Raw genomic sequence first — 26593 nt, forward strand, 5'->3', positions numbered from 1 at the left:
TTTTAATACCTTTAAAACTGGTTTTGTTAATTCTACTCTTGGGAGTTTTCAGGGGTTCCCAAGATATCTCTTGAGTAGTTGTGTGGGATAAAGGGAGAGATTTCTTAAGAACATATTTACTTTCCTATATTGGAATGAATCCTGAGTTTAAATATTCCAAGAACCCTGGGTCTTTCCTTAGCAAACCTCCTCCCCAAAACAGACTGTGTGTGGAAGATGAGTTTCTGTCAACATTTGGTCTTGAAAAATCCATTCAAGAGGAACCTTAGTTTAAATCCCATTCTGCCTGTGTTATCTGGGGTGCTGGTGAGAGTTTTCCAGATCTTCTGCAGCCTCTGTGCTGGTTTTCCAGCTTCATTCAGTTTTTGCCCCAGTTAAGCCAAAGAGGAACATTAACAGAGCTGGTCTTTCTCCCTCTGTTTCTCTCAGCATTGCAGTGTTTCTCTAGTAATATGTATAATGCTATTCTCATCATGCCAGGAACCAAATATTTCTATAAAATGTATTGGAAATGAAAACTCTTTTTATTGTCAGTGTAAAAATATGCTGAAGACATGCATGACTGAACAGGCAAATGTAACGAGCTACTGGGAACTTTAATATTGGAGATACATTGTGTTGACTGACAGTAGTATAAATGGCAAACAGACCTCTGCAAACATTTACTGTCATTACTCGTCACTACTTAGATTCTGAAGAGAAAAGAAGCCGAGAACAGTGCTACAGAGCAGTAAGAAATCATTTTAAGTGTCTCCCAAGCTCTTTCCTTTGTCTAATAGGACAGCAGATATCTCCAGATCCCTTTCTAAACACTCTTCAAAGACAGCATGAACCAATCTGTATTAGAAAAGCCTCATTCTTGCTATAGATAGAGGGGAATTTTAATAGCAACACGACTATTATTCCATCTAAATCAATAGAGTGAGTTTCTGTCTTGTTAAGGAAAAAGTGACTGTGCCTGCTAGGGCAGTGGGAAGGGAGAGAGATGCATATGAGATTAAAACCTAAATCTATAGTAACACATAAGGATCTGAAAGTGAGATAGGCATATTTGAAAGTGCAATCCCCAAATTCCCTGCTTACCCTCCCAGTCACCAAAAGTTTTATTGCAGATTGTGTTGCAGTGTTGTTTTGCCAGTCATCCAATGCCCCAACAGCAGCATCCTCTGTCTTGGCACTTGTGAGCAACTGAATATTTAGCTCATGAGGAAAACATCTTTTTGGCACTTGCCTCAACAGGTTTCTCCTAATTTGTTAGAGGTATTCAGACTGCACTTACTAGGAACTTCAAGTGTGAGGTGATCACCTGAACCCCTGAACAATTTTTGATCCCAATACAGTTAATGTCTGAGGAGAAGGAAAAGGCACCTTTTTAGTCTCTGGAAAATACATTTTAATTGATACATCATCCTCAATTTCCTTTCTCTCATTTGAGCTTAACTTTAGAATCTAATCTCGAATTTCCACAGGGGACTGAAGGTGTTTCCAGAAGACTTAGATTTTTCATGATTAGCAGCTTCCTGAGAAGTGAGAGATGGGGATCTGAAGATCCAAACCAAGCAAGGAACTGAAACCCATGTACCTGACATTCTACAGGGGTATTTCAGTCACTGGTTCTTGTGTAAGAGAGTAGGTATCATTTTTGCAAGTCATCTTGCAAAAGAGATGGATTCCCCTGTTGTTATTATTACTATATTTATTTATATAAGATGTTAAAGTTGAGCTTAAGTTTCCAGCTCTTGGGTTCAGGGAGGTGAATCCTACAGCCCAGGCAAGTTACCTGAGGTACTGGTATACTTTAAGGGCTAAGGTCCCTAAAATCAGATGTTGTCAAGTCAAGCATTGCATTTGCACACTGTTGTTTTGTAGATAATTCCCAAGATTTCAAATAACTATTTGAAATCATAGAAGCAGAAGGAAAACAATTTAAATTCCACCTATCAGATCTTCCAGCCCAGTGCAGGGATATTCTGCAGTAGCTAGTGCAGTCTTCTGAAGTGCCACTTAAAAGAGGCTCCTTATTGGAGAAGCTAAAAGTGAGAAAGACTGCTCAGCTTGTGAAATGATTTTTTTTTGTTAGAAAAGCCCACTTTGGGGGGGAAGAGGGGTTGAGGGGGAGGGTGCAGAGTTTCCTCCAACCATTACAGCTCTGTCAGATGCAATATTATCCCAGTAATGATTGTTATGCCTAATAGTCATGGACAGCAACTTTATTCATCCTAGAAAGTACACAAAGGAAAGAAGCGCTGCAGTCTCCAAGCTACGAGGCTTCCTCTGTTAAATTTGCCATGGATGGTTGGATTCATCAGTTGGCATGCATCTTTGACTGATACATCATGCTGGATGCTTTAGGCAAACACACTCTAATTAGTAGAACAAATAGAAAACCCCGAGGATGCCCATGCTTAATGAAATTCCTCACATTCTAAACCATCTCTACGACAAATTACTCATTTCACAGTGCAAGTTAATTTATCTGTATCAGTTGCTAAGTTGAAGCATTCACTTTTAACAAGACACTTCATTACACCTTTCAAGGAAACTTTACTGCACTTCAGCTTTTGAACAAAAAAGAAACTATAAGTAACAGGCCAGACCAATAAGGAAATGAAAAAGTGAGATATATAGAATCTATTGAAAGTTTAGAATCAATAGATGCTGATGAATTAGTTACACATAAACACCTAAAAGTCTGAAAAGGACTTGAAGTGATCTCCTTTGAGGAGTGTGGAGTTAGAACACAAAACTCTGGCTCAAAACAAAGGTGGATTGAGCAGAAGCCCATGTGGTTCCTGTTGTGAATGCTTTAGTCAGGTAATTGCTTTTCAATCAATCTCAGCAAAAGAAATGAGAAGTCAAGTGTGGAGAATGGATCAAATTCCCAGGCATCTTGTACCAGTATGGCTACAGTTGTCTTATCCATTTCAGAGTTTGCTCCTCTTCACTGATAAATTTGGCTGAAGAACCTGGATTAAGCAAAGCTTGTTCTTATAAAATGAATGACATGATCATGGTCAAATGAGACCCAAGAGTCTATGACATTACTGAATTGTAGTCACTTCATTACCCAATGAACGCGGGTCTTTGGAATCATACAACAAAATATTCAGCATAGCTATGCCAACTCAAAGCTTCAGTAGCAAAAGCAGACTGAATATTGTTGCCTTAAAGATGATGAGTTGATTTGCCCTCATACTGGCAGGGGAACAGTGAAGGAAGCAGGCTGAGTGGAGGCAGATGACCTGGCATATTACACTGTAAAGTCGGGATAGCTCATTCTCCCTCATTCAGCAGGATGAGAGGAACAGAAAAAGCAACTTGTGCTGGAAAGGCTGCTTATCCTCCCGTAGTCAAACTCTTTTCTCATCAATGGAAGTCTCTGCAGTCAGCCTGGCTCTCCAAGTGCTCTGACAGAAGCAATATAGATGGTACCCCAGCCACTGTTGCAGGTGCCCAAGCAGGCATGTGCTTAAGAATTGGATGTTACAACTCAGTGGTTTTGAGAGCTTGGCTGCCACCTCTTCACAGGCATGTGTAGAGACATTGTCAGCTGCTCCCTGTTTGCAATAAAAGGTAAAATCTCATCCAAATGCTAGCACTATCTTTGCTGAATGTTTATTTTGAGGCTGTTTTCTTTATAAACAAGTAGCATAGAGACCAAAATATAAATAATCTTACAGTAGCAAAGCTCTTGGCAAGTAACCTTTCAGGGAGTAAGTTCCACTTTCTCACGGACACCTTGGAGAAGCACCTTTATTTGTCACACAACATGAGTTTATTGCCAATCAACTTCCAAAGGTAAGTTTGTAACCCAAAAATTTGCAAATCTGATGCTAGCAAACGCCTTAGTAGGTTCTAGCAGGATTTCAAGCTGCTTCCTCTTTCTCATACTTTCTTGGAAGTTGTGCTTAAATGCGGTTGTATTCATGAGTCTTCTACAGTCCACTCGTGGAGAAAGTGGTTAGAAAGGGGTTTGTGCCCTCTTGTACATCTGGCATCCTGAAAGTATTCAGGTCCTGCTTGAAGACCTTTCTGACTTTTTCCTCCGCTTACAAAGCAGTGGAGGGAAGGAGAGAGAGAAGATCAGCATTTTGGGATTAAAACCCTGCGGTTAGCGACCGCAGGGGTCTAGGTTCACTTTTTCTTTTTACCACTGCTGTAATCTTCTTTTGTGGATTTAGATAAGCCTTTCAGTGTCATTGCGCCTCAGTGTGCCCTGTGTAAAAGCAAAATAATGAGCCCTGCTCTCTCCTCGCTTTCTCCTGTTTGCATCTGCTTGGGTTTTTCCGGGTGCTGGGGCAGACCTCCCACGTTCACTGAGGTGAACTGTGTTCACAGCTGTTGTGAGTGCACTCACATAGGCTGCATCTCGGGTGTGCACAGCTGCAGGCTGATGTAGAAATGAATCTCATGTTTCTGGCACATCCGCCTCCCCATCTTTCCTCCGTGGTACCCGAGAAGCTGCAGCCTATGCTCCTCGCTTGCCAGGCGTGCAGCGAGCAAGCGGCTGTCTCGGTCCATCTGCGCTCACTTAGTTGGTAATGTTTATCATGTCTGCTGGTTTGGAGAAAGATGGGGGTGTGGAGGGGTGTCGGGAAATTCTTTGAGCCTTGTTATCCCTACAGTAACTATAGACTTTGGCAGGAATGCGGGTGATTAATTTCAGGTCTGTGGGCTCAGCCCGAGCGGCAGCAGCTCCGCGCTGGGTGTCTGGGAGACAGCAGCGTCCCCTGCTCCGCTCTTCCACCAAACCCTGTGAATTCCCTCGGCTAAGTAAACACCACCGAGCTGCTAATCACACGCTCTGAAACAAAACAGCACTTCACTTCGGGATCTGGGCAAGATCAGACTTCCCTCCCCTCCTTTCCCCTCCCCTCCCTCTCTGCCCCCTCCCTGCTTTTCCCCTCCCTCTCCCCGGCAGCCGCCGAGCCGGTCCCTCCGATCCGACCTGGCAGGCTCACGCTGGGGGCCGCTGCCGGCTGGGGCTGCCCGAGACGGCGCTGCCCTCCCTGCCTTGTCCTGCCCTGCCCTGCCTTGTTCCTGCCCTGTCCTGTCTGTCCTGCCGCCTCCCGGCCCGGCGCCTACCCTGCCCCGCTCCCGGGCACCGCCGCCCCGGCGATAAAAAGTTGCTCCGAGGATGGGAGCGCATCTGCAGCCGCTGGCCCTGCGGCTCCTGGCGCTGACTTTCCCCTTGGTGGCGAAGGGTTTTTCCGACGAAACCTTGGAGAAAGCCGCGAAATCCGAGGGATATTGCAGTCGGATCCTGCGAGCCCAAGGCACCAGGAGGGAAGGGTACAATGAATTCAGCCTCAGGGTGGAGGGCGATCCAGAATTTTACAAGCCTGGAAACAGTTACCGGGGTAAGTTGGACATCCTCTACATCCCATGCTAACGGCGATGGCCAGGATGAGTGGCTCTGAGACTGTAACGTGTCTCTGCCTGTCATCTCTGGATCCCTCTTGGCGTGTGTGTGTGTGACTGTGTGGGTTAAGACAGGGTAATATACTCCTACGCATTACTTTATTGGGGATGCTTTCATGACAAGTGAGAGGGAGTTGGATTTCAGTGTATCACTTTACTCCCAAACATTCCTCATTAAGAGGAATTTCCTTCCCTTTATGAACCCTCTCTACCGGCTCAGCGCTAGCACAAGATCACAAGTTGCCGCGATACAAACGGCACTCTTCCCCCGTTTACCTACTTCTGTGGGATTTCTTCCCATCCCTTCAAACGTAACACAGTGTACAGGAGAAGCTTTAGCATTGGGAAGGAAGAAGAAGAAACTCGGAGCTAATTGCTCTTGCCCTGAAATATGAATGTTAATATAATGAGTTAGCATATGGGCAAACAGTGATGCAGCATGCTGCCAACTTCCCACATTTTCCACTTGCGTTTATCCCACCCCCTTTTTCTTCTGGGTAAATGAACAGATGGTTCAAACAGGAAAGAGCCAGAGACAGTGCTAATGACCACTGTAAATAAGAGATGGAGGCATTCGTTCTTCCTTGAGCATGTCACATACAATCCTTGAAATGAAGTCCAAAGCACATTTCAGTGTATTTTTCTAATTAATAGGCAAAGGCAGGTTTTGGTCACTTTTTCTGCCTCACTATATAATGCCTTTGGAAGTAAACCTTCTTGGAATGTACTGTTAACCTTGTATTTTAAAAACACTTTAAAAAGAATTGGGACATTTTAAAGTTCCATAACTAAGGCACTTTGTAGGCATGACTTTGGAAAAAAAATTTTGGGAGATTATTCCAAGTGTTTCTTCTGACCTTTCTTAGGTTCAGGATAAACAGCAATGTTTTCTAATTGCACAAACATGGAAATCTTAGTATAGATAGGGAGAAAAAAGTGTGCACATAACATAATCATTGTGTTTTCTCAGAGGTTGAAAAACACATCTGCAGCAGTGATTTACCTGTTTTGAACACCAGTCTGTAACTATGCATGATTTTCCTTGATTTTTTTTCTCAAAAAATGTTTTATTTTAATGTGGTGTGAGGAAATGCACATGTCCCACAAGTTGGTTAGCTGTTCCAGACATTAGGATTAGTACCTTGGGTCTGAAAGATTTCATGTTGCATGTCAGTTTGATACATCTACTAAGCAGGATAAAGATGTGTCAAGTTCTTTGATAGTGACAAATGTGAATGTTCTTTAAAAGTTTTGGAATTCACTTCTGTAAAAGCATTACTGGGTATTTTCAGTCATCTACAAAGAAGTTTCTATTGCATGGAGATGTAGGAAGAAAGAAATTCCCAGATGAATTAGCAGAACTAATTTTTGGTAGATATTAGGTCTTGACATTAGGAACTCAATTAATAAAACCACATTAGGATATTATAGCTTCTTGGAAGTGAGAAAATTACAGCTAATAGAAAAAAGTTAAAATGTAGAACGAAATATGTGCCTACATTTCTGATACTTTAGGCTGAAGTATTCAGGTGGTACATTAGCCTGTGAAGATTGTGATTTAAGGACACTTCCTGAATGGCTGGAAGAACATAAGTAAATGTTACTGAAACATATACATTATCTATGGCAGTAGTTAAAACTAACAGCATGCAGAAAGTTTTAAGAGCTCATTTTCAAAGGAATTTCTGCAGTACAACTGGAATTTTATTACTGTTTTATACAAAGGGTAGAAAATCCAACTAATGATTCAAACAATTAGTTATTATGTCAGGTCTGCTTTTTTTTTTTTCAGCTGCAAATTACTATATATGCAGCATGGCAAAGGACTTGCACAACCTCCTTTGCCTTGGAGCCAAATATGCCTTATTTCCATGGCCCCTGCTTGATTTAATGCAGTCTTGATCCTTGGCACATGCCCTAGTGGGCTCTTGGAGTAAACTAGTACTTTCAGGGTGGATAACATAGGAATTAACTGTACGTGCAAATGCTGTATTCCCCAAAGTGTGACAGTAGAGGGTCATCTATTTATCTTCATGATGGTCTCACTCATGGGTTGATGTGACACTTGTGTAAGACCCTCCAGCTGCAGTGGCTGGAGGAAATATCTCAGCACTCTTGCAGTGTGGGAATCAGACCAGAGTTCACAGCTGCCATTTGTCTTTGGGGAAGTTTTTAGGGCTCTCCTGCAGGTATTCACCTTTAGACCAATCAGAACCTATTTGCCCCAAGGGGAACTCCTGGGTGTATCTGTGTGTATGGATCTGTGAAGCCTTGGTTTTCCACCTCTGGAGCTGTGACAGAGAACAGTGGCCCTGAGTACTGAATAACCCCTCTGAGTGGGTATGCACCTCCCCTGGTCTGCAGATACGGGCAGCAGTAAATAAGGGCACATTCTTCTGTCTCAGATGATTAAAAGTGAGGTAGCAACAGGGCTGAGGAGCCATCCTCCTTTCCTCCCTCATGTCTAACAAATCAACAATGGCTATTGTCTTCATGGTGTCTCACAGGGGAAGTGGCACGACTGATTCCTGACACCTTATTTGGGACTTCTGATGCTGTAGCCTGCAAGTGGCCTTATCTGCCTGGTCGTTCAGGCTGTGAGGTTGTTGTCTCTCCCCTTGAGAAGGCAGCCAGATGCATTTTGGTGGGCAGGTCTTCCTGTAGTCCCAGGTTTATGGGCACACCATCCTGGGGTCGAGGTCCTCTCCTACCTGCTGGTTAACTTTGACCTTGATGTAGATGCTCTTGCTTCCACTAAAGGTTAAAGTTCCCATTGCACTCAAAGGCACAAGCAAGCCTTAAGTTTAGGTAGTGTTACAGGGTAATGATCCTTGAAAATACTCACTCCTGGCTTTATTGATTGTTGAGTTGGATTAATGATTGCATGAGGTTTCCATGAAAAGGTGAGGCAAGTTTAATCCCATTAAAATATAAAGATAGTATGTCCATTTCATGTGCTAACATGCAGTGGACGTACTTTCCACTATAGTATCATGAAGTTTTGAAGAAAAAAGGGAGATTTGACCAGTTATAATCTGTAGACATACCTTCTGTGTGGATGCTGTTTCTCTTTTTAATGGAATTTCCACTTGTAGGTCAGTTCACTTTCTCAGCCTTTGAGGAAAGGCTCTTTTAATGTGCTCTTTCGAAACTTCATTGCATTGGTTTGGGGGCTTCTCTTCTAAGGAATGTTGAGACGTTTTCTTTCCATCTCTTCCACTCAACAAACAAATGCTTCTCTATGCTTTACAAACGAGCACTCATGCTGTAACTCTTTTAGCCATTCTCATCTTTCACAAAATATGGATAAAAGTAGATATTGAAAGTGTATTTGTTGGTACTTGTGCACTGTACGGCACAGGATGTGCAGTAGTGTAGGACGTGGGAAGTCAGATTTCCTGCCTGAAACCAAAGGAGCAATTGCTTTGATCACCCCACCTTTAGCTTGGGACACTGGGGAAAGAGGAGCATGTCGAAGGTATGTGCCAAAGTGCAACTTGTAAGGTAATTAGATATTTGCTGGAGGGGATGGAAGCAGACAAAAGTAACTGCTGATATGTAATCTTCCCTTTAAAGTAAAATCCTTAACTTTGAGATTGCACTGATCTTAACTGATCTTTACAGGAAGTTCATATTGTTCAGTTAACGTTAATTAGCGTGAACACAGTGTGAGCAATACTCAGCTGTTGTTTAAAACGGTGGAGTTTAGCCCAAGAAGGAGAACTCTCAGCTCTTTTGCAACAAAGAGCCGCTCTCTTGTGAAAACCAGATGTGGTCTGACAGCTTCCCACAGCTGCCTGTGCAGTGCGAGCCTCTGCTGTGCTGAGACACTGAGGCCAGAGCCAGTGACTACAGAACCATCCCCAGAACAAGGCTCTGCATTAGGAGTGCTTGGAATAAACCCCTGTGCTGTGATGTTCTCAGCACACTGCTAGTTCAGACAATTCACAGAAACCTTTTCAGCTCAGGTGCTAACCTGTGTTCTGGCCTAACTCCAGAGTGACCAAAGCACACATCCCTCTTGGTATCCTTGACCTGAGGTTGCACAGGCACTAAAATCCCATGAGTCCACTCTGCTCCTGCAGGTCTTTACCCTCCTGGCTCCTCACTGGTATCTGTGTGTCCCCAGCGCTGGCAGAAGCGCTCCCAGGCCTGCAGAGTGACCGCTCGGGGACTGGACCCAACTGAACTCTCCAGTTGGGGTTGGCTTGTTTTACTGCTCAGCTGGATGTGTTCCCTAGCCCAGCTGAGAGCACAGCTGCCTGGATGTGGCTGCTGTGTGAGCAGTGCAGGCTGGGGAGGGTGGGATCACTCATGTTGGAGGAAGCATGGATTTATTCTGTGTTTAAATGACTACAACCACAGCATGAGTATTGCTAACCCCAGGCATCCAAAAACTGTGAGTCAGGCTTTGGAATTACCTTCCTCTTTTTTTTTTTTTTTTTTTTCTCTTTTGATGCTTCTGTTGGATTTCAGATGTCCTCTGTTTTATAGATACATGTTTGTTTAGAATATTTAGAATTTTGAAAACTGTTTGGTTTGATCTGTAAATTTGTGAGGAAAATGATGAAAACAGTTGAGTCAGTTCACAGCTGGATTCTCTGTTTGCTTGCATATGTATTTAAGTATTTCTGGTGTCACTTTTTACTCATAGTGATTCAGACTTTTGAATTGCAAATGGTATGGGAAAATTTGTTGCATGTACAAGACTTTTATGGCAGTTAATTTCTAAGAATTAGTGTTCAAGCAAGAGTAATATATTTGCCCTTGTTGGGTTTAGCAGTGTGCTGTTCTCAGTTACTGCAACTGAGAGGCTGGCTGTGGGTTTTCATTTGGGTAGAGCTGCAGCAGTTTGCAAAATTAGACTAATCATACAAAATGAATTAATGAATTGGAGAAATATTTAGAAAAGTAAGCGGAAATTTTAATGGTGGAATTCTCCTACTCAGTTTCTGTATATAAAATATGAAATTTTCTTTCTCCCTCAAAATTATAATGTTTAACCTCATAAAAGAATTCCATGGAATGAGAACTGTGTTGAAAATCCTGAGAGCTGAGGGATTATGTCAATCACTACTCTGAATTTGTATTGGTGTTTTCAGGTCTACAGGTCTAAGCATGGCACTCTCAAAAGGTTAAAAATTGAAATGAGTCTCTCCAATCCTTTTTTCTCCACATATAGCCAGAAAAGTTGTGTATTTGTACAGCACATCATGATTTTTAGACCCAAATACAGCTGCATAATGCTAGAAATTTTCAAATAGCCTATTTTATATTTTTCCACTACTGAATTTCTAGATCAAAGCTCTCTCGCTGTGTTCCAAATGAACTCTGGGCGTATTTTGAAATACATATATTGTGAGGGCTACCTATCATTTTTAGCAAGGTGATTCATCCCCTCATGGCCTATCTGTGTGAGAGGGAGTCTATTCTGGATAACCTTCAGTGAAGCAGCACTGGTGGTTTTGGTTTGCTCATGAAAACTGTGTGTGGTCTTCAGTTTTAATTGTGCCAGTCAGAGTTGGAGAGTGTGACAATAATGTACCACAAGCAAAGCTGTCTTCAATACACTTAAAGTAAAAGCTACATAAAAGTATTCATAGTTCAATTTTCTGTCTCTTTTCATTCAAAAAGAATTTTCCCCTAGAACTTACCCCTGCTTCAGAAGAGGATTCTCATAAGTTGCTGAAAAGGGTTTGGCAATTTCAGAAGTCCTGCCTCAAAGCTCTGCCTCATCATGTCTTTCTGAAAGTGTTCAAAAGAACCTCAGCTGATGTAACTCAAGTGTTGCTGGGTGCTGCTTGGGTGCTGATGATGGCAAACAGAAAAATTGTACAAAGGTATCTTGCACTAGCAGAAAATGAGGGATTTAATCCTGATGCTGAGCATGATAAAATCAGATTAGTCAGCATGATGTTATCGGCTCTCTCCTGGTGGATCTAATGCTGCCTTCCTGGTCAGGACAAGTGAGTGAAGAGTGTGTTTGCTGATGTGTAGGATGGTTTGGGAATCAGAGCTGGCAGCACAATCTTTAGAGGTCAGCTTTAGCCATGAGTTTAACTTTGTATCCTGTTTTGCCCTGAGGATAAAGCGAAAGAAGGAGAGTTAAGATTCCCCATTTCCACCAGCTGGAGTGCTGTGCTGAGTGTAGCTGAGCTGAAGTGGGCAATGTGGTCATCTCCCATTGCAGTTAGAGAGACTTTCTGTGTACTAAAATCCATGGATCCTTGTCTGTGCTCAGAGCAGGGCAAAAGCTGAATGCAAATATTTAAGAAATGCTCCCTCACATTTAAAACAACAACAAAAAAACCCACTAACATGTGTCTCCCCACCCCCAAACCAACAATGAAATAACCCTCTGTAGATCTGAGCAGATTATCAATCTGCTTTAAAAAACAAAAGGGCTGGGGTTATTTCACATCATGCCAGTGTTTTTCAGTTTACGTGGAAACTTGGACTGAACATTTTGTGTTCTGGTTGGCTTGGCTCCGTGTGGTTAGTGAGCTAGCTTTGGTTAATACCAGCTTAAAACACACACCTTTCAAGCTGTGAAATGATGTGCAAGTGGCTGATTTCACAATTAATATTATGTTTTCATTATTTCTCTGTTCATTGTATCTCAGTGACACTTTCTGCTGCCACCCCTGCTTACTTTCGAGGTTTCACACTGATTGCCCTCAAGGAAGGAAAAGAAGGTGACAAAGAGGAAGACCATGCAGGAACTTTCCAGGTGAGAGAACTTTCCCTGACCTACACCTCTTGGAGTCTTCCTTACCATGTACTTGGCTCAAAGGGAGGTTTTATATGCACAGCAGAATGCAGACTATTCTAAAGTAAGCAAAAATATTTGTGGATGTTGACATGAGAACAACATAGCATGTTTTATATTCCATGCAACCTGTTCAAGGGATCAAAGCTCTTGTATCTTGACTTCAGCTTGCCTTTCCACGTTCTTGCAGTTAAAAATGAGCATCAGTTATTTGAACTGGAGCTTAGGACACCTGAAATTGTTGTGCAAAGTGAATATGAGAGTTGTTCTATTCACATTTTGCTTTTTGTGTTTCTTTGCCTTGATATTTTTGTCCACTGAGGTGTAGACCATGACTCTGAGAAGTGTTTGCCGCAGCTGTAATGACTGTTTTTATCAGTTATAAATTAGATTGTGCTGTTTTATTTGTGCTTGGTAGTACTTTACTTAATGAACACATTCAGTCGGATGAAACGTTTATCATTATTAAAAGGATTAAAGTCCAGAGTGAGGATTCACAAAATGGTATTTTCAGCTACTTCATGAAGGGAATTCTGGAAACTGAAAATATACATCATATTTATGAAAGAAGGTAGAAATTATGGAGATAGATTTGATTCTCAGATGAGATATCATTTGCTATTTGACTTTCCAAGCTTAGAAATATTGTTGAATGATATTGATTATAATTTACAGGATATGTATTGATATTGATATTAATTTAATAATGATTTCTAGATAGATTTCACTTGCTTCAGAGGAGCATTTCTAGATTTTCAAGGGAAATACTCAAAAGTGGTAATTTAGGTGACCTACAAGGAGACAGAAATAACTTAGCATGTCTTCCTGAAGCTTCTTCTGCATTTTATATATTTATATTTTTATATAAATATGGTGCACAAACTCAATAACTAATAGCCCTCTTTTCCTATTGAGTTTACTTAGAGGCCTCTGTCCAGTTTTCACACATTTCATAAGAAAATCTAGAATAAATGAGAACTTATTTGGTGTTGGAATAATTCCATCTTCCTCAAAATGAAATAATTTCCTAATAATATTTGGGAGAAATCTACTTAATATGAACTTCTTAATAAAGTTGTTTTTTTTTTTAAGAATAAGAGAGCACTGAAGGATCAGCTACTGTTTAGAAATAGAAATGGTGGTGCTTCATCTATTTTAAAAGAAACTTGTCACCATTAACTTTCTCATTTCAGTTGTTAATGTCTCTATGGCTAATGGGGAAAAAATTGGCCCGAGTTTTGCCTTTATGTTGAATTCACAGTGAGAAACTCACTAAGCTTTGCTGAAGTACAGAGGAATTTTAAAGTTATCAGAGTGGGAAGCAAATGGAAATTCTACATAGATTGAAAAAAAAAAAAGCCCCATGGATCTCAGTTGAGGGAAGGTTGTTTAATTAGCTTTATTGTATGGATCGCAATCTGAACTTGGTGTTCTAATTTTGCAGGTGGGAGTTTCAAAGTTTATGCATAACTAAATTTGTATATCTGTGGCACAAATAGTCCTTGCTGTGCTCATCCCACATTAGCACAATTAACTGAAGTTTATTCAGGTGGTGTCTGCTTGTTCTGCCTTTGTGGATACAAACGTAAGATTCTTATTTAAATATCCAAAGAATGCTTGCAGTCATAAATACTTCTGTCCTTTGTATCATGGCTAGGTGCTAGTAATTAGAAGAAAAAGATATTTAGTTCAAGGGTTTGCGCTGTATTTCTGTTATAAAGTGAAAATCCTAAGGATGGCTAGACAGCTGTGCAAAGTAAGGAAAAAACTGTGTGCACAGTAACTTGCATGCCACTTGCAGTTATGTTTTTCCTGGGCTCAGATGGAGCATATGTTACTCAAGGAGTTACCTAAGTGGAACAGAATGCGGTGGAAACTCCTCAATAGTGACAAGAGGCTAAATGCTGCTTCTGGACTACAGATATAAGCCTCTGCCTCCATGAGGAGAAATATATGCTGTTAAAATTGATGCCTAAAGAAAATTCAGGGAGGAAAAAAAACCTCCGAGGCAATTTAGTTTTGGAGGTGAGATAAGGAAAGGGTTTTAATTTGTGCCTAGGCATAAGGTTACAAGACTTGTGCATACCCCTGTGTTCAGATGGTACAGTTTATAATACTGCTTGTCCAATCCCAGGTTTTGTCCACCCACTAACTCTTGCCCTAGGCCACCCTGGGGAATTGAGTTGAGGGTCTTTGCGGGACCCTTTCTTCATCAATCATCCTCTTCTTCAGAGCACAAAGGGTACACGGTCACTCAGAGTTTGACTGTACTCTGCCGTTTAGGCTAAGATACAAGTGTTCTCCAAACAAAATAGGCCTACCTTGACAAGAGACTAAACATTTCTGCTGGAATTCAGGGGGTAGAATTGATATGGGGAGCATGGAATGGGGTAATAGGGTTGGGGAATGTGTGTAGCTACTATGCTAAGGGTAAGGGAATAAAGGCTGTTCCTTCTAAATCTATTTGTACTATATAACTACTTATAAAGCCTATAAAAATCAGAAAAATCAAAAAACTAGATGGACCTTAAGGCATCAAATAATAGCCAAAACTAAGCGCTTTACGAAGCAAGTGCTTCATTCACGTTAGAAAATTTTGCGGCATAACCAAGATAGAAAGAAATGAAAGTTGACCAAATAAGACATATGCTTTCCCTCCATGACTTACTTAGAGACTGTAAAACACCTGATTTTTCAAGCCTGTGAGTGCCACTTCCAAGTTATGAAGTATGATTTACGAAGTCTTTCGTGGAGAGAACCTGAATCCACAGTATGTCCTGAGGGCAAGATCCCACCGGAGCCGTGGCTTCTGTTTTGCACAGCTATTGAGTGTTAAACTGGTCGGGGGTCTAGCACCAAAAAGTACTGCAGAGGAGCATGTGCTGGAGCAACAAGTTGTTAAATGAAGACTAACACCTGAGGTTTTGGCACAGACACGGTAGGCTTAGGCTGGGAAAATATTGTTTACAGGGGTTACAGCCGAGCTGCAGCAGGTTGTGCTGCAGCCCATTGCGAAGGCTGGACCTGCAGGGGCTCTACCCTGCCTTTTACAACCTCCTCGTGGCTCATTTGCTCTTGGATGACTCTGCAAGTCAGCAGGTATGGTTAATCTTCATTAATCATCAAGCTGCAGGGTCTTGATCCTATAAATACCACAGTTGTTAAAATTCTGGGTGGGACAGGTTTCTGTATAGTTTTTGGTTAACTCAATACTTGCCATCAAGTAGAGACATTTAGAGAAGTGTAGCTTGGACTCCACCATTCTAAATTTATTTTCCTCTGAGACAATTGAGGCTTTAAAATCTGATTTTACTCATATTTGTTTATTTAATGCAGCCAAACTTCTTTTTCCGTGTCCTTGTAGTACACACAGGGCACAATTCAGCTTTAAAATAAATCACATTGTCTCTCGCAAACACTCAAACATACGTTAAATATGGCTGGGGAATTCAAGATGCCAAATTCAGTCACAGAAGTTTGGGGATGTAATGAAACAGCTCTTACTTGTGCCAGTGGTAATTGTACAACTCAGGGGTGCTGTGAGGCACTCTGAAAGCTTTGGGTATTGTGTCCCATTGGCCTCTTTACACAAGCCATTCCCAACTGTTGTCATGCAGACCGCTGATCCTTCTCTTTCCTAATGTTTAGCAACAGTCTGCAAATTGTTTCAAAGGGGAATTATACTCAAGGGCAACAATCAGGCACTGATTGACTATACAACACTATCTATACAAGGCCTTTTAATCAACATCTCTATGCAAAGTAATAGATTCAGTCTGATAAATAATGTAGAATAATAGAGATTTAGTGCTGAACCTCATCTCATCTATCTTCCTTGTTCTCTGAGGAAGGATAAATATTCCAGGAAAATTCTTAGTGGTTGTTTTGTGAATCTCTTCTGAAGTGTTCAACAACAACAACAAATTCATCTCTTCAAGTGGCCTGTTTAAACCCTTCAATAAATTATATTTTATAGAAAATTTAAGGACAATGTAGAGCTCTTACTAGCCTGTAAACTGAGTCTTCACTAATAGTGGTTAAATTGCTCTCTTATGAGATTTTCTTCCTAAACTTAGAACTTCCTTGATATCTTATGAAGCAGGTATTCTGAAGTTTCCTTTAGTCTCCCTCCAATTCCACACACTCTGTCTTTTCCTTATTAATATTTCTACATTTTCATCGTAGGGCATCTTCTTTCAATTGTGCTGTTTCTGCAGTTAAGCTGGGATTTCAGTCTTATGTTCCTCGGAATTGTGCACAGTAGTCAGTCTGGACCCTCAGCATAAAATCATATGGAATTTGGATACAGTAATCCTTTGGAGTGCCACTGTCTTTATACAGAATCCTGTAAGTGTATGCAACTTGCCTTTATTGCAGGAGCATCTGAGTATTGTGCAGGAGGTGCCTGATAAAAGTCCTAAACCCTTTCCTGTAGGTATTGCTGCCTTTGTCCCAATTCCTTATGTTCCGTCTTTACGTTTTATTCCTATTAAGGGTAGAGTTTCATTCAATTTATCAAGGGAGTTCTGAACTACAATTCTGTCCCTCAAAATGCTGTTAATTCTCCCAAAAATCGGTGCTTTGTGAACATGCTTGATGATTAAACACTCAATATGACATATTTTGTGAAAACGTGACCTGCTTTTCTCGTGTACAGCAGTAAACTGAGTCACGAAGGCTCAAAATTAGACATCTTTTTGTCTTGCCTTGGCATAATCACTTGTTAGATCCTTATGCCATGTAAACTATGTTTGTGACAGTTTAGTGTTAAATGCCTTCATCATAGTATTGTTACTGGAGGTGTCCTTTTGACTTTTTTTAGCTCTAGAATGAATCAAATTCTTAGTTTAGGTGACTGAATTTAACGACCCACTGGTGCAAAACCAGTGTAAGAACCTAAGCAGGTGCAGCAGTTGAAAGGGTGAAGGTTTCATTAGAAGTGTGGCTTTTATAAAAGCTAGAGATGTGTGCTAAAGAAGAAAATATTTGAGGAAAATTGGAGTAACAGTGAGCTAAGTAAGGCAAGTGGTCCTTTATCAGAACTCCTCCTTCTCAAGGTTTACCCTGAAACAATAGCCCAAACATTGCTTTTGTTTTTGAACACGTGCTGACTATGACCCGTTAGTTTGATATTGTTTAGTTGACTGATGTGCTTAGCAAGGCATTGAGATTAAAAGGCATTTCTACAACCTCTTAGGAAAGCAGTCCCTCAAATGCTGTGTTTCAGCATTTTATAGCAATCTTACATATTCTTAAGCAGTTGATACAGTGCATTTTGAAAGATGCGGTCTCAAAAGGGCTTTTAGCCATGTCAAATGATTTATTTCTTGTATTTATAAGCAAAGGTTTTTTTATAGTTTTTAAAAGAATTAATGACTCCAATTATTTATTAAGCTTTTTATATTAAAAATTAAGATATACCTATGAAATATTGAAGTTACATTTGGCCTCTATGTTTGTTTTTTTAACCTTGTATCCCAATATAGACTCATCAGGTTACTTAGTAAATAGCTTATTCTGAGGTGCATCAAGTGATGTAGTTTTGTTTAACAAGTGTGCAGAACTAACAAGTATTTTGCTCCTGTTTGCATTCTCTACGTTCCCTTTCCCAGCATCTCATCACTGAAACAGACTCTGTCATCCTACTGCATGAAAGCATATGGAAGTAATGATCCAAAGCTATAATTACAGGAGTATGTTAAATATGAAAGAATCAGAACATGCCAGGTATATAATTTGGAGACTGAGCAGGTAGACATGGATTCTGAGTCTATAAAATTTAAGTCTCCTCTTCTTTTGTATTTGAAAGAATAATCCCGAATATCCTTTCTATAAGAATCATTGCAAATATTATTCTAGGCATAAAAAAATATATATTTTATAATAGTAAGTCAAGCTCTAGTTCACTTTTCCTGCAGAGTGGAATTTATTGACCTCGGTGAAAATTTTCACACATCCTTTTAAAACTCCAAGTTCCCTATCGTGATATTCAGGGATTAAATATGAGATTTAAAACCAACCAACCAAACCAAACAAAAAATAAACAGAAGAACCACAAAATGTGTTTGCTGCTGCCAGTTCTAGCTTTGACTGGAAAATGTGAATCCTTTGTATGAGATTAAATAGAAATATCTCTGATACACTGGAGAAACCTCAACCTGAACCATTTATTGGCAGGGCTTCAGTTAAAAAATGGTCTCAGGGGATAGTTATGCCTTGCTTCAGACAGTAAAAGATAATTTAAGAGAGTGATGAGCACCAGGAACTTGCAAAACAGAAAGAGCTCTGACAGTCACTATTTGCCACTGATGAGGCTGTAGAAAAAGCAAACGAGATTCTAGACAGGTAGTTTTTTTGTTTTTTTTTTTTTTTCATTCTTCCTTTATAATTATTTTTCTGGTTTCAGCTTGTGTTGTGAATAAGGAAAAAAAATTACATTGTAACATTTTCCAGTTTTTTGCATGTACCAAACTTGGTTTGTTACACCTTGGGAACTCCCTCAATTGGTTGCATATATAGCTGCTGTGTCTTTTAGAATTAATGATCCAAACCATGAAATTTCACTGCCAAAATCAGAAAATATACAAAAATTCCGAATACTATTCTGTTATTATTTTATTACAGTGGAATTTTGAACTACTAGATAACATGTGTACAAAGACGAAACAGATATTAAATTATAATTCCTTTCAATGTAACTTAGTTCACTACTGAACGAAAAAGGGTTTTGGCTCCTTAACCTGGGCTCACCCTTCCGTTGTCAACTTGCTTATCTCAACTCTGCCTGTTTTCATGGAGCTTCCTGGTTTATCATGTATTAGGGAAGGAGCCAAGAGGCTTTCTGTGAAAGCCCCCTGAGAAATATGTGGCTCAGACTCTCCCACCGTGGATGCTGGGGGGGGGGAATGCGAGTCAGCAGGTACGAGGCAGGGGAAGACCAGATGTAAGGAAGACAGGCTGTGATCGCTCAGAGAAGGCTATGCAGTCTTCACCTCTTGGAGGTTTCGAAGATTTGCCTGGATACAATTGTTTGTACTTCTAGTAATGTATTTTGATCACTGAATTTATGACCAGATGCCAGCACACGCACAGTCGCTAGCACAGACAGGGGCCAGTGCAGTTATACTCAGTTTATAGCATGAGACATCTACAAATATTCCTGTGTGTGGGCATTTGAATCAAACTGAACGAGTTCATAACTACTGATTTCATACTGAAAAACTTGCCTATATGTACCTTTGTGCTAAAGATTCATACCCTTAGGGCTCAAAGCAGAGACCTCATTCCTCCAGCCCCTCTTTGATATAGGGAATACTCACACTGATGGAAGACTAATTGTGTAACACTAAATCCCTCTCAGCCACCTTAATTTTAAGTATGCTGGAGTGCCTTTTCTAAAGGTTTTCTTGCTGTGTTATTACCATCACTTTTAAAACTTCTTTTATTTTTTTTTAATTTTAGTTATTTTGGCTTTAGTTTCTGTTCTGACATATTTTTCTCTTTGCCCTTTCCCTGACTCTCTGCTTGGGTATGGAAAAGATCATCTAGCTTCTGGCCATATAATAATTAGTCCTGTTTTTTTGTTTAATCTAATCTTATTTATTATCTTTATTTTTTTACATTTGTTGGGGAAATGCTTTTTCTTGAGAATGACTTCAAATGATGATTGCATCACAGTAAGAGCTTATGTTTTTTGGAAAGGGTTATGCCTAAACAAATATTTAATTTGTTGATGATTCAAGTTCTGTTTTCAGAAGACACAGCCAAAACACAAACCAAAGAAACCCTCTGAAAACCCTAAAACCAAAACCAGGAAATATGTCTCTTGAGATAGGTCAGCTAAAACTCCAGACACCTTTTCAGATCCAAGGCTTATCAGAGTCAGGTTATCTCAAGTGTAACTTCTGCCCTGCCTTGGAGACTGCCAATGCATGCAGAGCCAAACTACGTCATGGTAAAATATCATAATTGCCTAATTAAATCTCCTGTTAAACAACATTATCTTTTTCTTTATTCTGTTTCTTGGATTAAACTGCAAGACTTCCTGGTTCTAAGAAACCTCCAAAGACACTCATTAGAGAGTTTTGTCCTGGAATTTGGCACTGACACTTAACAAACAAATCCTCAAGAGAGGAAATTCCACTGGAAACACTGTCCTTTTCTGCCTTGGAGACTCCAATCTGCTCAACGGACACATCAATGTTCAGAGTCCCATTCTGGGCCTTTTGAGGCTTAGGACCACTTGATGCTTTACAAGGGTTCTCTTTTCATGTCTTGCTTCCAGTCTTGAAGCCAGTTTTGCATTTGCAATTGTTTTATTCAGAGCCAAAGTCTGGATCTTGGAACCGCAGATCCTGTTAACTCTGTTTTGTCAATCAGTAAAAGCTGCATGTTCTTCCCCAGGCAGTGTTTAACAGGACACATCTATCTCAGTGACTCTGAAGGGATTTATTTCAAGTATCCCTTTTTTCCAGCCCAGGTAATCTGCCTAACTCATTGTTATTCCACTCTCAGATAGTCTTTCTTCAGATGTTGACACCTAGGCCGTGAAATTTTGGGAAAGATATTTAACCCCTCTGGCAACAGTCGGATGCTTTACAGTTACCTTATGGCAGCTGTCATGGGTTATAACTCTACCTGTATATAGGCTTCAGGTTCATTTGAACATCTATTCAGCATCTCTTTCTTCATTCATAATGTTGTCATCAGACTTTCCTTCCAGGATTTCCCTTTAGGTAACCTGTTATTTACCAGCCTTCATCTAAGGCACTCTTCAATCTCTCTAGATTCTTTGTATCTCTGCTGAAAAAGATCAGCACTCTTATCTTGTTCACTCCTATCACTGTTCTTTAATGCTCCAAGAATTACCTCTGATGTGGTTATTTGCCATTCTGCAACATCAGGAAGCCTTCAGCGTGCCAGTTCCAATCAGTGGGACTTCAGAACAAGTGTTCCTTCTTTGCACTTCCACTTTACATCAGGTTAGAAAGTGTTTATCAGGTATTCCCTGCTGATCTGGACTTCAGCTATCACTGCCTGTAATCCCTTCTGTGATGACTATGGATCTGGACATCCATACTACCTCCATCATGACACAGGACTTTAAAAGGAATAGCTTTTCTGGAAGATGTGTTTATTCCTACACATCTCTCCAAACGGGAACTGTCAGCTACCAGCCTACAATGACTAGGCTACAGACATATGGAATTATGTCTGTACTTGAGAGTCTTTTCTCATAATGTGGTTTTTTTTTTCCCATGAAGTGATTTGGGGTGGTGGGGGAAGAGGTGAGAAGGGTGAGTGAAGGTGATGATAAAGATTGAGGCTCAGTTTGATAATTTCTCCAGATTATATGGACATTTCTACTATAAGGAAATCTACTATAAGGTTGTCAGTCCTCCGAACTTTTAAATGTAGACAGATGCCAGCAGAAAGTCTCCCAATTAAATTTAAATGGTGGTCTTTCTTTTTTTTTTTTCCTCTCTTTTTCCCTCCAGTGTGTTAAGAGAGGTTCTGGTGGCTTAGAACAGCTCTTTTAAATTCAGGAGTTCACCTACCTGACTCGTTCATGATTGGCTGCTGTAGAAAAAAAAAATCCTTCCTCCAGACTTTATAGTCAAGTGAGGCAAGTCAGTTCTCACTGCAACTCATTACTGAATTAATTGCTGCTAGACTAAATGCTCTGCTTGCTATGCTGTTGTCTTGAGAACTACTTTCTGGTTTCAGAAGGCAGTTTTGTGTTATCAGAGTGACAATATATTTATCTTCTGTTATTCTAGACTGCATGTGTACCCTTCTCAGGCCTTGCTGTGGAATACCCTGTCAGTCCTCCTCCCTCACAACTGTTCCCTTTCTAATGATGGTAGGGACCTCTCAGTGTTTGCCAAGGGATAGTGTTTCAGCTTCCATTTCTGCTGAACAGTTGTAATTGATTATTCTCTTTGCTGTGATGGCTCTTTCTCATGACCTAATAACCCAGGATCATTAGTCATCTGATCACAGTGTATTTGTTTTACCTCAGAATGATACAAGACCTGTTCAGGAAATGACCATATCTTTTGATTTTGTTGCATTCAACATGTTTGTCTTTCGGTGCTTCATCCTAATGTACCTCCACAGTCATTCCACTTCATGCAGTGATGAGTGGAAATCCATAATGATGTCCTCAGAATGGTGAGCAAGGACTCATACAACTGAAAAATACAATCCCAATCACATCAGTTGTTTTGTGTCAATGCTGGTCTTTACTCTAAAGACTTTGCAGACATGTTTCTAATCAGGATGCTTTGTTTTTCTTTGGTCTGTTTTCTCTGAAAACTGCAAGTTAAGGCTGGGATGTAGCTTTAAGAAGTCTTCTTTCCCTGACCAGATTGAGACTCTTTGGAAGTTCCAGACCAAAAAGCCACATAATATTGCTTTTTCTTTTATATTCTTTTATATTACTCTCACAGTCTCATCCAGTATGATGCTGGATCGCTTCAGTGTAAAGTTAACCTTGTTCATCCCTGGTTTGGGAGGTCTGGGATTGTAAGGATATCTGCAGCTGAAAGTACTTATACAGAAGGATCTCTTCAGACATATGGAACAAATTCAGTCATCAAAGTTTCTCCTGGTCTGTCATCCCACACCATGATTTTCTTCAATCACTTGCTGTCCACCTCAGCCTTAAGATCACGTGAATGGTGCATCCTTCCATTAGTGTAAAGCCCTGACAGAGAGGTTTGCAGCGTTTAGTTACTACACAACTATAATTTTTCCAAGGCCTCCTGAGGCACTGCCCCAGTGACCACTTCCACCAGTGAGATTTGTATTCAGTTGTGTCTGTTCTTCTCTGATCTACTCTGCACTGGAGCAGCCTCACCTTGTGTGCAGTTTTGGTCACCACAATATAAGAAAGATATTAAGCTCTTAGAGAGCGTCCAGAGGGCAACAAAGATGGTGAAGGGCCTTGGGGGGAAGCCTCAAGTGACAGGACCGAAGGGAATGGCCTGAAGTTGTGCCAGGGGAAGTTTAGGTTGGATATTAGAAAAGGATTCTTCATCCAGGGAGTGGTTGGTTATTGGAACAGGCTCCCCAGGGAAGTGGTCACAGCATCAAGTCTGGCAGAGTTCAAGAAGCATTTGGATGATACTCTCAGGCACAGGGTGTGATTCTTGAGGATGTCCTGTGCAGGGCTAAGACTCAGGCTCCATAATGCTTGTAGATCCCTTTCAACTCAGCATATTCTCTGAGTTCTTGACCTTTCTGTTAACCACTTGCACTGATCTCAGCCTCTCCCCTGCATCTTGGTCTGCGTGGATTTCCTGACTGTGGTAATTGCTACTATAAGAATAATGTTTTTATGGATTGTTTCTCATTTGCTGAATTTTTTCTGACAGAACTGCCTTGGTACCTATGCAGGATTGCCACTTTAATCAGCAAAGCCAGATCTGACTTTCACTTCAAGCAGGAGATAAGATTGTCTCTGCCTCTCACTCCTTCTCTGACTTGCTCCTCTTCTTCTGTGACCTTCTTCAATACAATGAGTGCTCTTTCCTTCTACATTGGCTCAGCCAGGTTCTTTCCTCAGCCTCTCATTTTTGTGTGTCTCGAGCAGGGGAACACCAGAGAACAGCTGTAAGTAGATATGATCTTACCACAGACCACTTCTGAGTCAGATTGTTTCTCAAGCCATGGTGTGGATGTTCCCATTCGGGATAGCATTGGGACAGCTATTTATAGGACTGACTAACAGGAGCTTCTCTTACTAATCAAGCACTAGAAATTCAAGAATATATCTAGAAATAATATATCACTTGTCGCTATAGTTATGTAGTTTTGTTTTGTGAAGTGATTCTTGACTCCTACTCTAAGTAGTTGTGCTTCTGGAAGGACCTGTTATTGGGAATCACCCATGCTGGAAATCAGCATATGAACAGTCATTGAAAGGGGACAGAGAAGTTCCTTGTGAGTAATTATGTTCCTCAAAGATGGATTGCATTTTTAACTATTTATCTCAAATCATCCCCCTTCTGCTCTCTTTTGTTTCCTTGTTGAGTTGCTGTGAGAAAAACTGAAAATCATGTATTCAGCTTTACTTTTCTCATGGCTGTATAAGGGGCAGGATCTGAATGTACCCTGCACATACTGCAAAAGCAGAACTTTCTGGCTTAGGTGCTTTTGGTTTCAATTGATACAGACAAGGGAAAATCTAATGAATACTGACATAGGCAACACATTTCAAGAAGCCATTATTACTGGTAGTCTGTTGAGCTCTCGATGGAAAAGAATTCCCAAGCAATGTTTGCTGGACAATATTTTGTATTTTTTTTATGCATAGTTACTTTTGAGTGTTAAAACAGCGTTGAAATTAATTTTCACATGAAAATAAACCAAGAATAATGAAGAAACTCCCAATCCAGTTGCACAAAAGCTAACGTTTGGCTCCTGAGAATGCTTTTCACAGTACTCAGTAATTAGAAAGGGAAATTCCCTGCTGGTATAGAGCTACCATTTTGTTCCCCTTTCCCTGCATTGTTGCTGAGGGTAGGGTTATTATGCAATCTCTGGCAAGCTCATCCTACCAAACTACTTACTAATTTGTAGGCTGTAGGTGTAAATTGAAAAGCCTTCATCCTGCTTCTGTTTACTTCACAGATTGAACTGGGCTCCAATTATTCTCTTCTATGTGAACTGAGGCACTGTTGTTGCTCTTGCCTCTTTTTTTCTCCTTGTGGGTGGGCACAGTTCATTTGAACCTGCTTTTCTTTTCAAAAGAAACATTTGAAAGAATGAGTGTGTAAGAAGTAGCTTTAGTACTTACTGTTCTATAACTTTAATGATTGTATATCTCAATACAGTCAGTACTGGAGTAGAGGTTTCTTAGGGCATTGCCAGTATTTATTCATTATTTGTCAGCCACACATCAGGGTTTTGTTCTCTTGGAGCTCATTTAATATTTTTTCTTTTTTCAATTGTATGAGTAAAGCTGACTCTGCCTGTATGGGAAGCTTAATTATACTTGATGTTCCTCAGTTTAGCCTGCTTATCAAACTTATTTTAGCTAACCTACTGCTTTTTAAAGATGAAGAAAGGGGAGAGGGGACATAAAGTAGCAAACAAATAATGATAATGGAGAAATACTTTACACTGCAATCTCTCTCGAGCAATAGGTTGCTTTCATAGGAAAATTAATTACCTATTTTATACCACTGAGTGAAGAATGCCTTCTGGAATCTTTAGGGAGGTATTTTAAATGGTTGCTAAGGCAGGAGTTTGCCTCTTATTGCTGTCCTTTCACTCTGGCCCTTCTTTACATGATAGTGGGAATCCCAGACGTAGGACTACAGCAAAAACCTCCAGTTAGTAAATCACACCCCCCCACTAATCCTTCCTGTTAAGAAAATCTGTCCACACATTGTGATGAATCCCAGATTAAGATAATAATAAATGTTTTCTTTATTGGCTGCTTGCACAGGACCAGTGGGTTTTTTGAGTGCGCAAAGTTTCTTGGCCTCCTTTAGATTCTTTCAGTAACCTAGTTTTATTGTCCATAAAGGTTATACAAAGTGTTTGTATGAATTAAATTGGGTTATGATATATTTAGACACTGGGATTACATAATAGCATTAGTTTAAATACTGTATGTTCCAAACAATAATTTGGAACTTTTTCTTAGACACTGTGTGAGATTTCCCTAAAGGATGAAAAAAACCTGTATGCCACCTTCTCAAAACTCCCTGTATATTCATCTGGGTTTTTTCTTTTAGTTCATCTGATGCTCCTTTGATTACTTTACTTGCAAGATTTATTAAGCCCACATTATAAACAACCAGCTTTGTATGTGGTGCAGATGTTATGCAACTGCCAGCTTTCACAGGAAGAACATTGTGTACATCATAATGTGTTCTTAGGTTTCTAAACCCATTTGCCCTCTTAACTGCTGACTGTGAGACAGACTTGGAATTTCTTCTTGGGAGGAACAAACCTGAGACAACCTATGTGAATGCTGGTCCTGGACCATTTCTGTTCATATTTTTACATCTATGCCTGTGATGTACACTAAAAACTTAGTTATGCCAGAGCCAAATAAGGAAAACTTACATAAATGTGCAAAGGAATATTACAAGATTAAAAACATGATAAAAGTATAAAGGCAAGATCAAATGCTGAACTCATTGCTGTTAAGATACTTGATTCTTGATATGTACCTCTTGAATTTTGAGAAATCATGACTAAACATTTCTCCAGTTAAATTTACTGAATCTTGTCCTAATGATTTTCCGTTGTCAGTGTTCCGCATTTGCACTTACATTTATGGATATAATACAGCTTTCAAATGTGCTTTTACGTTGTCTTTCTGATGAAGACTTCAAAGTTTTTGCATAAGTTAAATTCCATAAACATTTTTTCTAGAATGTGAAT

The 26593-nt window shown here is 40.2% G+C and overlaps 1 protein-coding gene across 1 annotated transcript in view; it reads left to right on the plus strand.

The window, feature by feature from the left end:
• The first annotated feature begins 4926 nt into the window (after positions 1-4926).
• Positions 4927-26593, plus strand: part of SPON1 (spondin 1) — a 190920-nt gene continuing 169253 nt past the window's right edge. Inside the window, exons 1-2 of the mRNA XM_064657244.1 lie at positions 4927-5360; positions 12045-12151. Coding sequence (XP_064513314.1) covers positions 5138-5360; positions 12045-12151 — 330 coding nt within the window. The 5' untranslated portion in view covers positions 4927-5137. The remainder of the gene's footprint in view (positions 5361-12044; positions 12152-26593) is intronic.

Source organism: Pseudopipra pipra, chromosome 6, assembly GCF_036250125.1.
Source record: "Pseudopipra pipra isolate bDixPip1 chromosome 6, bDixPip1.hap1, whole genome shotgun sequence".
Lineage (NCBI taxonomy): Eukaryota > Metazoa > Chordata > Aves > Passeriformes > Pipridae > Pseudopipra > Pseudopipra pipra.